Raw genomic sequence first — 14,685 nt, 5'->3', positions numbered from 1 at the left:
ACTCCTATGGTGTGTGTAGGTGTGTTTAAGTGTGTGTATGATAGTGAGGAAGAGAGTGCAACATTCTAAAGAGCAAACTGCAGATGGAAGTAAAGCGCCGGCGCACTTCTCCACTATGTTTCCCCGCAGTAACTCTCTCTGACACGTTTACACTGAATTAATGGAGGTTTGCTGAGTGTTCTTGGTGAAAGACAGAGCTAGACACACACACACACACACACACACACACACACACACACACACACACACACACACACACACACACACACACACACACACACACACACACACACACACACACACACACGTGGAGACAGAGGTCAGAGCTGATTTCTGCTCCGGGCTTGCGGCAGATTAATTTGTCCCTGCTGACAGCAGTGACGAACAGCGACAATACAAAGGAAATGAGTCACTGCTGTAATGATGTGGTCTCTCAGCATGTATGGACGAGGACGTGGATCATCTGCCCTCCTCGTCCTCCCAGGATCAATTAAATCATCACACTGCTTCGTACCCATGACATTTAAACACTGATGGAACTCTCTGAGACAGGTTCTCTGTGCATCCATCAGTCTGTCCAGAATCAGCTTTAAAGATTTATATGAATATGAGGAGACATTCTTCACTGAAAGTTGTTTAATGGGACCTCATATAACCACCAACCAGTGGCCGGTCGTGTATTTTCACACCTGAGCTTTCAGTGGTGTCCTGCCTGAATGGATCCACCTCTTAAAGCTGCCATTATGATGCCCACGGCAGCAGAAACCATCACTGATATACAGAAAAGCAGCATAACAGGGTGGAAGAGAATGAATAACACTGCTAAAGCCAGAACCACAATTAACACCATTTAACCGGTTTATTTCTACTGCAGCCAGCGCTGCACCACATATACATATTTAGCAAAAGAACCAATGGTATTGTGTTGAAATGGCATAAAAATATGAATGAATGAATGAATGAATGAATGAATGAATGAATGAATGAATGAATGGACGGATGGATGAATGAATGAATGAATGAATGAATGAATGGATGAATGAATGAATGAATGAATGAATGAATGAATGAATAATAAAATTAAATTAAATTAAATTAAATTAAATTAAATTAAATTAAATTAAATTGAATTGAATTGAATTGATTTGAATTAAATTAAATTAAATTAAATTAAATTAAATTAAATTAAATTAAATTAAATTAAATTAAATTTAAAAATTAAAAACTTAAATTAAATAATTAAATTAAATTAAATTAAATTAAATTAAATTAAATTAAATTAAATTAAATTAAATTAAATAAATGCATTTGAATCAGCAAAAGTTGGGGGGGGGGGGGGGGGGTATTTGAGTTTTCACGTTATAATACAGACATTAGAAGAATCTTTTTTTCCAAGAAAATAAAATGAAGAATAAAGCAAACAGCAGACCATCAACCACAGAATGCTGGATAATTTTCTTTGTATGAGAAAGAAAACATGGGAGGGGTTGGACGATGCATATACAGTACGTGACAAAAGAAGCTGTTTCAAAAAGGGAGATAACACAACAACACCATCAAAATGTAAACAGAAGACAGTCGTTTTGGGAAAATTTCCCTTTTCCAGTTTTTATTTTGTCAAATTTTGCTTCCTGAAGCTTCATAGAGAAAGAGACACTATAAGGTGATATCAGGACATTCCCCATAAATGGGACATCGGGTTGAAGCCATTTTCTTGTTACTGCTTAAATCAATACAGTCTTGATTATTTCAAAATAAAATCCTTCCTCCTTTCTTCAATCAGTTTAAATATTCAGGTTATCAGTGCATTCTAGTTCCAATGATAAGTCCTTTTCCACCATGGTGTCAGGGTTCATGTTTAGTCTTCTTGTGTCATGATGAGATTCTGTCTCGCTTTTCAGGCTCCTTGACTTCCCCTCCTCGTGTCTCATTGCTGCTCCCTGTCCTGATGTGTTTCACCTGCGCCTCAGTGTGTGATTGTCTGTGTCCGGTGGCTTTGGAACATGTTGAGCGTCTCCTGTGTGTCATGGTCGTTTCTGTTTCCGGGTTCCTGTTCGGGCAGCGACTCGCTCTGTCCTCTGTATTTCTTTGTTCCTGTGTTTGGACTTTCCAGCTCTTCGTGATTCTCCGGCGATCTCAAGGACTTTTTCTTGTTGGGGAATAAAGACGTGCTTCTGCTCCACCCATTTCTGGCATCATGAATCCTCCTCTGAGCCAAACCCAACACATGGACGCTCCTGCTGAAAGTGGAGTCTCCCTTGCTGCATTTCCACCGTGAACTTTTATTGGCTTTAGGGTTGAGAATGTCCTCTGGACAGAAAAAGCAGACACGGGGGACAAACATGCACCTTATAGAGCTGGCTCATGCTCTCACCAGATTTTTTGGGAGGAAATTAAGGAGATTAGGACGACTTTTCCCCTGAAAATAAGCCCTGGCATCCATCAAAGTCAGCTCTGCTTTAGCCGGAACAGGTCCAACAGTGTCCCGTGGTTTAAGCTGAAGATGTTTATGGGAATCTATTTATTTATTCATGGATCCTCAATGTTCTGGGAAAGTTTGAGATGTTTGTTGTGGCCTCATAGATCTCACCCTCTTTCGCTCAGTTGTGTCACAAAACTCCTTCTCTCCTGCCGGAGAGAACTGTAACATCCAACGTTTTGTAAAAAGCACATCTGCACACTCAAAAATCCTCAAAGATCAAAGATCAAAGATCAAAGATCCATCTTCAAGCCGTCGGCACAACACGGGGTCGTCATCAAACCCGTCATGAACTTCCAGTATTTGATGAAAACTCCCCTCTCAAAGACAGTACTGTACTGACGACCCTGGATGTGGACTATCACCGTGTTCGCGCCACAAGAATTCAGCTCCGATGACTTGTAAAAGCGTTCTCATGTCTTTTTCACATCTGGTCACTTTACAGCCACAAATTTATTTTATCATGTGATTGACCAACACAATCCTAGACAGGCAACCAGAGGAACAACGCCACAATTACAACCAATCAATAAATCTACTTTCATCAGTTCCCCTTTATAATCCTTCCATCTGTGCTTTGCAGTGACTGGTCGATATTGAAAGGGGGCGTGGCCTCAGTCAAGACTTTTTTTTTTATTCCCCTAAAGCTAAACTGCCACATCAGTTATATTCTTCACTGTTTATTCAGCGACAATAAAGGCAGTTTGTCAAGTGAGCATTTTGAGATAAAGAACAGGGACAACAGGGTGTTGAACTGTGAAAACGTTAAATAGATGTTCAGTTAAAGACAAACCGTTCGGTTGAAAGTCGCCGTTTCTACTTCAGTCTGCCAACCGAGGTCATTTTAACAATGAACTCTCACAAATGATCGTCTCTGACCACCGAGCAACCGCAGGCAGGCACACACACACACACACACACACACACACACACACACACACACACACACACACACACACACACACACACACACACACACACACACACACACACACACACACACACACACACACACACACACTGTGGGCTCTAAGTGGATAATGAGGACGACACCCGAGGTGCTGAAATAATTGAAGCTGTTTGATGTCCCGTCAAATATTATTCACACACCTTTGACACACACTGACGGGCGCACACACGTTAACCTTTCCCCAGTTCTCATATGAACACACACACACACACGCACACACGCGCGCACACACACACACACACACACACACACACACACACACACACACACACAGAACAGTAAAATGTTGTCGTCTTTCGGGCGGCCAGCGTTCCTCTAATCTCCATATTTCCCATGATGCATGTGGCCGTGCTTTTAATCTGAAGTGGGGAAGCGAGTGTGCTCGTTATTGGGCTTTTTTACAAGCTTGATTATCGCCTCACCATTAGATTGAAGGATTCTGAAGCTGGGGGAGCTAAAACGTGCAGGACACCGGCCCTCGAGGCTCGGATTGAAGACCCCTTGTCTGGTGGTGAGGAGTCATACCTGCAGGAAAGAGGGGTGGGTTCAATCCCGGAGGTCTTCTTTCTCTCTACTTCCTCACTACTTCTTCTCTACTTCCTCACTAGTTCTAACTACTATTTCCTCTGTACTTCGTCCTCTCTACTTCCTCACTACTTCATTTGGAAATTGTCACAATTAGGAGCCAGATCACATTTAAAGAAACATTGGAATAGAAACTTATTAATTATCTTCTCGAGGTAAAACCTCCTTCATATTTGTAGTCCTGTCATTGCTACTCTTCAGTCATTTCCAGGGAAAAAAGAAATGTACTGCGGTCTGAAGGGTAAATCTCTCCTATATGTTTGCAGTCCTGCAGCTGTGGGCTGCTTCCCCGTGTTCCCATGATTCAGACAGGTCTCGAGGTTTCACACATAATTGGATTAAGTGTATGTTTGGATCTCTTCATCAGTTTGGATGAATTCCCAGTTTAAGTGAATGAAAGTTTTGGACTCGTCTTCTCTCTGTAAGTGGGAGTGAACTGACCTGAATGTTCCTGTTAGGGAGGAGTAATGTCACACACTGGATTGTTTTCAGGAGTGCAGAGTGAGACCACCAAGCCTCCCGACCTCTTTCACACTTCTCCCTCTGCCTCACTCTGCTCACCCTCCTCTGCCCCTCTGCAGTCGGAAAACACGTGAGGCTGGCATTTAAGAGTCCCCCAGTCAGCATCCTGTCCACTTCCGGCTGAAATGTTGGGGTTCAGCAGGTTGACTCACCTTCTGATTGCTCGTTAAGTCCTAAAGAGCCAATGAGAGCGACTTTAACATGAGTCTGCCAATCTGCCATTAACTGCTGGATCCCATCCAGATCGCTGAGATTCATCACAGTTATCACCACCAACATCTGTACGCACGCACGCACACACACACGCACGCACACACACACGCACGCACACACAACGTCTGTTGAGCGAGTGCGCATCTATGTGAATCACACGAACACTGTGCCAGAGGTGCGCGCCCATACAGAAGAGAGAGAGAGAGAGAGAGAGAGAGAGAGAGAGAGAGAGAGAGAGAGAGAGAGAGAGAGAGAGAGAGAGAGAGAGAGAGAGAGAGAGAGAGAGAGAGAGAGAGAGAGAGACTAAAAGCTGCTCCACGCGGACACGCTGCTCACAGCTGGGAGTTCAATGGCGGAGCGGATTTATGAATGAAGCGCCGCGCGCAGTGTGAACCGGCTCACACCGGAGCGGCGCTCCTCTCTGCAGAGCCTCCCCACGCTTTCACCCGCAGCACATCGGACCGGTAAACGTCCTGTCACACACCGGCGGACCGACACCCTTCTGGCACGGAGCCGTGCCACCATGCTGCCGCCTCTGGAGAGCCTCGCGCTCGTGCGTAAAGGACACGTCGCTCCTGTGCCGCTGAGCGCACCCGTGCGTCTTTGCGCCTAGCCGCCTTCCAACGTGAGCGTGATGCTGATCGGAGCGACCTTCCGTGGCCACGACCCCGTGCGACTGGTCCTGCCGAGGCACCTCCCGCAACTGATGTCCCTGGAGGACGATGAGCCCAGCCTGGTGGGAGGGACGCTGGGGCCCCGCAACTCCACGGCGGCGGGGGAGGACGGGGCCCCGGGCCCGCAGCAGCAGTCCTTCCCCTGGGCGGTGACCCTGCTGGCCGGCGTCCTCATCACCACCATCGTGGTGGATGTGATCGGGAACCTGCTGGTCATCGTGTCCGTGTTCAGGAACCGCAAACTCAGGAAAGCAGGTACCGAGTCTCTCTGCGCATCTCAACCACCAAACACACTTTATCTCCACGAGCCAGCTGTGTGGCGCTTTCAACACCGTTTTAATGTTAAACAATCATACAGCGACAATTCATATTATACAGTTTCAATTGAACTTGTTTTAGGTCACATTTGTAGAGTTTCTATCACTCATAAATTAAGAACTTATTAAGAATATAGATGTATTAGACTTTATCACTAAACGTTAATCCACTATTCATTTTCATTTGTAATTATCGTTTATTCATAACAAAAAATATATAATTTTCTTTCAGAAGAATTTTTTTGAAAGATTGTTTTGAGAAATAAATTGTACATTGTCTAAAAACAGTTTGAGAAGGACGAATTAGGGTCATAATGTCCTAATTTATGCATTTGTTCAAAATCTTTATGGAGTTCATATCTTCAGTTTGGGTTAGTTTAGCGACTACTCAAACATTTGGAAAGAAAATACACAAGGAACTGGACGATACAATGAAATTATACTTTAAAATGCAGATTACTTAATCCACGTCAAGTTGACTAAAAATATCAACTGAAAAGAAAAAAAAAGTGTTAAAAACAAACTCAAGAGATTTAAAGTAAATATTAATTTAAGTGTGCAGTGCTCAATTGATTTACATATTTTGGATGTTGGGGTTTACAGTGCAGATGTTAACAGTTTGGCTCTAGTAGGATCTTTTCCATTCACTGACACAAACCAGAAAAAAATCTGCTCAATCTGTCCTACAAAAAATTAAATATTAGGGCAGTTTTTATTTTTTATTTTTTTATGTTTCAGTCATTTTGGTTGGAATTTTTTTTTTTTATATCAGATAAGTTTTGATTCATGAACAAAGCTCATCTTAATTTGAGATTTAAAAGCGACTTTCTTATGCAGCACAGTTTAATTCCTTGTAATCGTTATTGTAGAATCATGGTTTCCTTGTTTGTCAGAGCGTCGATGCTCTTTATCGTGGAGCTCATTAAAGTTCACAGAGTTATATTTTCTCTTGCCTTCTCTTGATTAGACATCACAATGATTCGACTCGGGACGTCCTGTAAAAACCAGCAGCTGGAATGAAATCAGGAGGTGCAGAAACTCTGAAACCCACCATCAAATTAAAAGCTCCACATGTTGGCATGATGTGTGATCTGCACCACGTTCTCTAGTTTTATGTTCTCAGGCTGTTATTTTATTTTAGATTTTTTTTACCAGGGAGACACATCGTGTTCGGTTGTTTGTTCCTTTATTCCTTCAGCAATCAGGCTGCTGAATCGATGGAGACGTGAAAGTCAGATCCTATAAAGTAGATGTTTGGTTTGGCACCAACTGTGCCGACTGTGGAGAAGATCTTGCGTAACAAGTTTATGAAAGGTAGGCAGACTTATGGCCACAACACACTGTGATTTTAACGATCTTATAAGCTCTCTGCACAACGTGAATGTGATCAACTTTGGCCGCGACATTGTTATGTGAAGATGAAGACAAGCCGAATCGCAGCCTGCCACGTAGGAGAGTCGACGTGATTGTGCGAGAATAAAACGTCTTCAGCGTGCGTCGTCCGTTCATGAAAAAGAAACATGAACTGAGCCCTCGCCGTTGTGGCATTTATGCGTTTGAGCCGACCGCTTGGTCGGTTAGTTGACGTAGGTCGTAGCAGCAGTCACCATCACCGCCAAGTTTCTGACACGGTCAGAATGATTGTGGAAAATCGCACAGCGGGCGTTCAAAGTAGAACGGGAACAAAAGGAGTAATGTTAGTTTGGAACCAGCAGGGGGGGTTGGTGAGCAGGTTTAAGACGAGACGGAGATCAGGTGAAGAAATCCTCTGAGGAGAAAAATCCAGGAAGAAGTTTAATAATCTTTTCTCTTTAATGTGTTTAAGCTTTAGTAACCTAAGAGAGTAAGGAGGTAAAAGAAGAGAGAGAGAATTCTTCCTTTCCGTAACCTTCCCTTCTTCCCACTCTCTTGGTATCGTCGATATTTATGGTGTCGTTCAGGTAAGTTAACCTCTGGATTGTTGCGTAAAGAGAGCCTGGAGGTTTCATGGGACCAACTGAAGAAACGATTAAGCAGAAACTGCTCGGAGCTCTAAAGCTTCAGTTCTGTGTTAATAACTTACAAGCTTCTCGTGTTCCGTTCCTGATTGGGAAGAATAAAGTAGTTTGAGTCTGAGCTCCTGCATTTGTCTCAACTGGGTTCCTCTGGTGGCTCATGAATCATTGGAACCGGCTCAGATTGGGACATCTGGATTACAAACCCTGTACCTGAGGAGGTGAGGCTGTTCGTAGGTATGCCGCAGGACGACCTCTGTCTTCATCTGTTGTCATGGGGGGTGTCAGCCTCCTGTCGGCAGCATCGCCCAGGAGCCACTAATCTTCAGCGACCGCTCCGGAGTTTGTGATGGTGGTAATCAAACCGCTGCAGATGGAAACCTGGATGAAGTCCGCCCCCCCAACCCCCCAACCCCCCACCCCCCCACCCCTTCTTCTCCTCACCTCCTCTCTCAATTCATCTGCTGCTTCTTCAACCTGACCTTTCTTCTCTTTGAGAGAAAGCCTCTCCTCTGGGTCCTCTCCTTTGCGTTACTCTCCTCCTCTCCTGCCCCCTTCAGTCACCTCTTCCCTCCTCTCATTTCCTCCATCTCCTCCTGGTGAATTATTCTCCGCTTTCCTCCCTGTCCTCCCCGAGCATCCATCTCCTCCCTCCATCTGTCATGTCACACACACTTTATGTGATGATCAGCGCTGCCGTTCATCCATAATCTGCCCTCAGTTGTAAATACATACCTGCTGGTGTAGTCTGTCACCTGGACGCCTTCAGACTCTCATTGATTCTCAATTCTTCACCCGTCGATCCGGGCTCAGAAAATGAATAAACGAAAACACTGGGAAAACAAACAAACAAAGAGACGAACAACCAATTGAAAAAAAACAGTTCAAACCTGCTGAAAACCAATACAAACCACCTTGAAACCAGTTTAAATTAGTCATAAACCAGATTAGAACATTCAGAATATTAATGAAAAACTAGAATAAATCCCTCTTAAACCAGGTAAAACCATTCTTAATCTACCAGAAACCAGTGTATACCATTAGGAAACTAATTTAAACCATTCGCAAACTTCTAAAACAAGTTTAAAAGATCCAGAATCCAGTTTAAAACATTCAGAAAATCCAGGAAAAATTGGTCTTAAACCCGGTAAAACCAGGCTGAAACCAGTTTAAACCAGCCAGAACCCAATTTAAATTCTAAAACCAGTTTAGGTGACAATCAAAAATCAATTTAAACCTGTTTAAATCAGTCTGAATTCAAATAAAACCAGTTTTAAACATCAGTTTAGACCTGAAGGAAAATAGTTCCAAACCAGCCAGAAACCAGTTCAGACCAGTTGTAAACCCATTTATATCAGTCTGAAATACATTTTCCTACGATTAAACTAGTCTGAAACCGGTTCAGCCAGAAACCAGGTTGAAATTGTCAGAAAAATCATTTAAATCAACATGAAACCACCAGTTTAAACCAGCCAGAAACCAGTCGGAAAATCTGTATTTCAGTCTCAAACCAAACAGTCGTTTGATTTCCCGTGATTAGACCGACTGTCCTCAGACTGCGGCGGGACAGTCGTGTCGCTCTGTGGGTGAAAGACTCAGCGTGAATAACCGAGGATTTAGTTTCCTTCGCCTGATGTCACGGCTCACAGGTGGTTTCCTCGCATCCGTCACACACTGGAGGACGTCTCAAATTTAAGCAGCAGCTGGCAGGAAACGCAAACTTGGCTGTTGGACACGAAGTCATGGCCTCTGTTTAGTGACCAGGTCACCTTATCAAGCCCCCCTGCACCTGCCTCACATGCTGCGCCGAGCTCCAGCAGCTTCCTGATTCACTCTCATGCCCTCACGTCTGACGGAGCTGGCTCGCCGTGTGCCTCAGCTGCTGGAGGCATTCAACACCAGACAAATATGTGGAATTCAAATTTTTTCAATTCAGTCCAATTTTTGTTTATATGGCACCCAATACAACACAGTCATATCAAACAGTCATCTCAAGGCATATTTACAGAGAAAAACCCATTAATTCTACTGGGGAGGGTGCAGCCGATGGTGAATGCCGAGTCCGTCACGGGACAAACACGGAAACGGACAGCGATACAGATTTGGCGCTTTTCCACGAGTACCGACTAGGAACTCGCTGATGTTAAAATGAGAATCAAACGGTACGATACTTTAATGGGAATGCGGTTGAACGGCATTCGCCAGGACATCTATGGATTTTGGTCTTGTTTTTAACATCTAACGTGAAAAGGGGAGGCTTTAGGAAGCCAATGAAATGCCGCACCTCAGCGCTGAATGTATTTGCATCTGAAGTCAGAGAGAGAAACCTGGAAGTCTTTAAAACTGCCCGGACTTCAGGGGGCGAAGCTGATAGCAATCGTTGCTAATTGAGTCGCCATTTGTCTTCCGAGAACGGGCTCATTAGCACATTAGCACATTAGCACATAGCGGCTGGTGTTTCATTTATCATCGGGGAGCGACAGTGAACCTCGCAGCTCTTGATAACGAGCCACTATATCTGATGAAACTCGCTGAAGCGGCACTCGGGAGGAAAACACAAACGGGTGTTTGGATCAGTTTTTGACGTCTCACAGCTTCTAGTTTTCAGTCCAGCCGAAGCGTCAGTTTGTAGACTTGATTCAATTACATCAGAGTGACTGAAAAGAAATGAGCCCGGATCTCCTCATTCCGCCCAGAACTGCCTTCACACACGAGTTAATCTGGTACCAAACTAGTCTGCGTATGTCTAAAACCAGCGTGAGTCCGGAACCCGTTTACTGGATCCATGAAACAAGCTCTTCTGGGATCTGAAACCAACCCGGAGCCGTTCCTGTCCAAGCAGATTAAACCCTAAACTGACAAACGGTGTCGAGCCTCAGCAACCAGCACTTTTTTCCATGAGGGGAACCCAAGGTGGAACGCTCCATCCCGAACACTGAAAACGCAACTTTTTGCTTCTACTGTCTAAATAATTCTTGTGCACATGCACGACAGTCACCTTAACAACAATCCAACTTCCTCGTCTGTCCATACGAATGTCCGTGTTCTCGTTGTTAATGTTTGAAGCCTTTTTGTTCTCTGTGGTTGTGCTTTCGTTGCAAAAACAACCAACCAGTGGCCTGGCATTTTACCTACAACGTTTTCAAAACGTTTCCGTGGGGTGTTTTTCTGCCCCCTGCTGACAGGAGAGGGGCGGGGCGGGGCAGGGTGCGGGGTGTCGTTGCAAAGGACACGTGAAGTAATGAAGACGTAGGCTCCGACAAACTCGCATTGACTGCTGGTTAACAAGTGTCCTGCCTTTGTGCCGGGAACTGTGCAATGGCCGCCGCTCAGTGAGGCGTCGCTCTGATGAAGACAGAGTGCAGCTCTGATCGAGACTGAGGGGCTGTTACAGCTGCCACAGGTGACGGCCTCACACACACACACGCTCCTGTACACACACACTGATCAAAACCTGTCCATCACAGTCCACACACACACACACACACACACACACACACACACACACACACACACACACACACACACACACACACACACACACACACACACACACACACACACACACACACACACACACACACACACACACACAGCTCTGAGGTTCACCTTCAGACTCGCTGCACCCGCTCGCTCCTCATTTCAAATCTGTGAGAGCACTTAAAGGAAACACAGCCAAGGTCCCACGGGTCATCACCCAGCACTGTAACCAGACTTCATATAACACCGCATTTGTGTAGAACACCCAGAACCGCTCACTACACCTGATTTATCCATGTTAAGGTGAGCTAACACAGTGTGACTGTACATACATGCACACAAAATACATGCCTACACACACACATACACACACACAGAAAACCATACACACACACGCACACTACATGCCCACACACACAAACGGATGTTATTTAGTTTTCTTGAAGTTTCTAAGTTTCCACAGTGATCACTGTCAGATACTTGAGTTTCACGTACAGACGGGTTAATTCCTGTGGACGCTGGACTTTAAAGTCCCGCGAATAGACACACACACACGAGCCCAGTGACAACAGGCTGCACGTAGATGTTAAACTCCTGGATCAGACTTCATTTCCTCGTGCAGACCGAGACCTTTACATCACAATGAGAGCGCGCCGACGCCCAGAGTGAAACAAAAAACTGAGAGCAAAGAAGCGAGAAATGGCAGTGAAATCGAATCTGTGAGTAAACTGTGTTACTGAGCTGATGAGTGAGCGGGTCACAGATGGGATGGAGCCCGGCAGCAGCAGTAAACAGCTGTAAACAGCCTGTGTGCGTGCGTGGTTGGGGCAGGGGTGGCGCTGCAGCAGAGAAAATGGTGGGTGACTTTTTTTTTTTTTTTTTATCCAAAAAGAACAAGGTCAAGAGTAAAAACTGTAAATTATTTTGTTCAAATACTTTTATAAGCCTGAAATTTTTAAATCAACCAACCAAACAAACCAACAAAAGAACCAACCAATCAACCAATCAGCCACCAGACCAAACAAAAACAGCAAACAAACAAAAAACCAACCAACCAACCAACAAACCAATCAACCAGCCAATAAGCCAACCAACCAACCAACCAACCAACCAACCAACCACCAAACCAACTAACCAACCAATCTTTATAGCGTGCATTTCAGCCAAAGTAAATGTAGGCTTTACTCATCAGTGGAGATTATTTGAAATAAAACAAGCTTTTGTCCATAATCAGCAGTGTAATAACAGTTGGAGAGTAAATATAAAAACTGTGTCAGATTTCAAAATAAAAGCTTTTACCTCGTAAAATAAAAGTTATGCTAACCTGAGTTTAAATGAAGGTTATTCTCTCTGGCAGAGCGGCTCTGAATCAAACTGTTTTCTTTTCTCCCCTCGGCCTGCAGGAAACGCCTTCGTGGTGAGCCTGGCCCTCGCCGACCTGGTGGTGGCCATCTATCCCTACCCGCTGGTGCTGACCGCCATCTTCCATGACGGCTGGATCGCCGGATACATCCACTGTCAGATCAGTGGCTTCCTCATGGGCCTCAGCGTGATCGGCTCCATCTTTAACATCACCGGCATCGCCGTCAACCGCTACTGCTACATCTGCCACAGCCTGAAGTACGACAAGCTCTTCTCCAACAGCAACACGCTGTGCTACGTGCTGCTGGTCTGGGCGCTCACCATCCTCGCCATCGTGCCCAACTGGTTCGTGGAGTCGCTGCAGTACGACCCGCGCGTCTACTCCTGCACCTTCGCCCAGTCGGTCAGCTCGCTCTACACCATCACGGTGGTGGTGGTGCACTTCATCCTGCCCATAGCCATCGTCACCTACTGCTACCTGCGCATCTGGATCCTGGTCATCCAGGTGAGGCGCCGGGTCAAGCCGGACTCGCGACCCAAGATCAAACCGCACGACCTCCGGAACTTCCTCACCATGTTCGTGGTGTTTGTGCTCTTCGCCGTGTGCTGGGCGCCGCTCAACCTGATCGGCCTGGCGGTGGCGCTGGACCCCAGGCTGAGCAGGGCCATCCCAGAGTGGCTCTTCACCGCCAGTTACTTCATGGCGTACTTCAACAGCTGCCTCAACGCCGTCGTCTATGGCGTCCTGAACCACAACTTCAGGAAGGAGTACAAGAGGATCGTCCTCATCATCTTCAAGTTCCACTGCTGAGAAAAGAACCAGGAGTTTGGTGAATTAATGGCACCCCACTGACAGGTATCTGCGATGCTTTCAGGGACCCTGGGAAACTTTACTGAATGGAGGGAGTCAGAATCCAGAACGAGCCGATTTTTAAGATCTGGATCATGTTAAGATGCTTCAGGGGAAAGAAGCAGGAAACCTCATCCTAAAGATTCTCATTATAGCTTCAGATACAACCTCCGTTTTACTTGTATTATAACACATTTATTTATTTTTTAACATTACAGAGATTTACTACTACACTGTACAAAAACAGAAATTTAAACATGTTATTACAAATAACAATAACATTTATATATCTTATCTTTCTGACCTGTTTTTACAATATGAGCCCTCGTGGCCCCTGAGGTCCTCTGGCGGCGGCCTGTTAAGGGATCCTAGTGTCAGGACCAGGACCTGTGGCGACCAGGACTTGTGGCGAGGCCTCGTTCTGTCACTGTGGTCCACGTTTGTGGAACGGCCTGCCTCAGAGGCTGTTGGTGTTTTTAAAAGCAGGCTCAAAACCCACTTTTTTAATTTAGCTTTTAATTAGTTGATTAGTTTACTTATTTTTATTCTTATTCTTATTTCTAATGTAGTCAACGTTTTAGATTTGATTTCATTTATCAATTAATTTTCTAAGCTCCTATTTGTTTTTAATTAGTTGATCATTTAAACCTACCTCTTATTTTTCTTATCTTTCTGATGATATATATATATATATATATACATATATATCCAGCAAAAACAAATCCTGGCATGGGGGAGGGGGATGCCTTTTCCCAGCATTTCCCAGAAAACATTTTTATAACGGAATGTACTGTGAATGTCATTGAGGCCAATTAAAGTGATAAAATAACCTTCAGTGTAAAAAACAAAAAAAACTAGTGTGGCTTTTACCACGGTTACAGACTATGTAAAAAGACCTTCATATGTCAAACTGAAACCACAAGTGCATCTCAAGTGTTCATATTTATGTTAGTTCTCCTCTCAAAACTCACAAAGTTGTTAATTGTGATAATTATGGTCCACAATTTAAAAAAGAAAGAATCCTTCATCAAAAAAAATATCTCACTTAATGAGTAGTGCATCTAAAATATATAAAAGTTTCACGGTTTAATTTAATTTTGAAACCCTGTGCTCCATATGAATGCATCACCTCGACCTCGTTGATCTTATAGGAAGACTGAGCGCCACCTGCTGTCCGTTTGTGCACGTGGGGGACTTTTCAGCTTCGATTTGATGTAGAAACTTTGTGAACAGAAAAAA

General features: G+C 44.5%; 1 protein-coding gene across 1 annotated transcript; it reads left to right on the top strand.

Annotated features, from left to right (window-relative positions):
- Positions 1 to 5,403: 5,403 nt before the first annotated feature.
- Positions 5,404 to 13,407, top strand: mtnr1al (melatonin receptor type 1A like; the record flags this gene model as incomplete). Its single annotated transcript, XM_080465213.1, has 2 exons — positions 5,404 to 5,698; positions 12,638 to 13,407. 2 exons carry the CDS (start codon positions 5,404 to 5,406, stop codon positions 13,405 to 13,407), a joined length of 1,065 nt encoding a protein of 354 aa, XP_080321339.1.
- Positions 13,408 to 14,685: the final 1,278 nt, after the last annotated feature.

This window comes from Lipophrys pholis (assembly GCF_963383615.2).
Source record: "Lipophrys pholis genome assembly, chromosome: 6".
NCBI lineage: Eukaryota > Metazoa > Chordata > Actinopteri > Blenniiformes > Blenniidae > Lipophrys > Lipophrys pholis.
The sequence above is the reverse complement of the archived record's forward strand: the minus strand, read 5'-3'. Positions and strand labels throughout refer to the sequence as shown.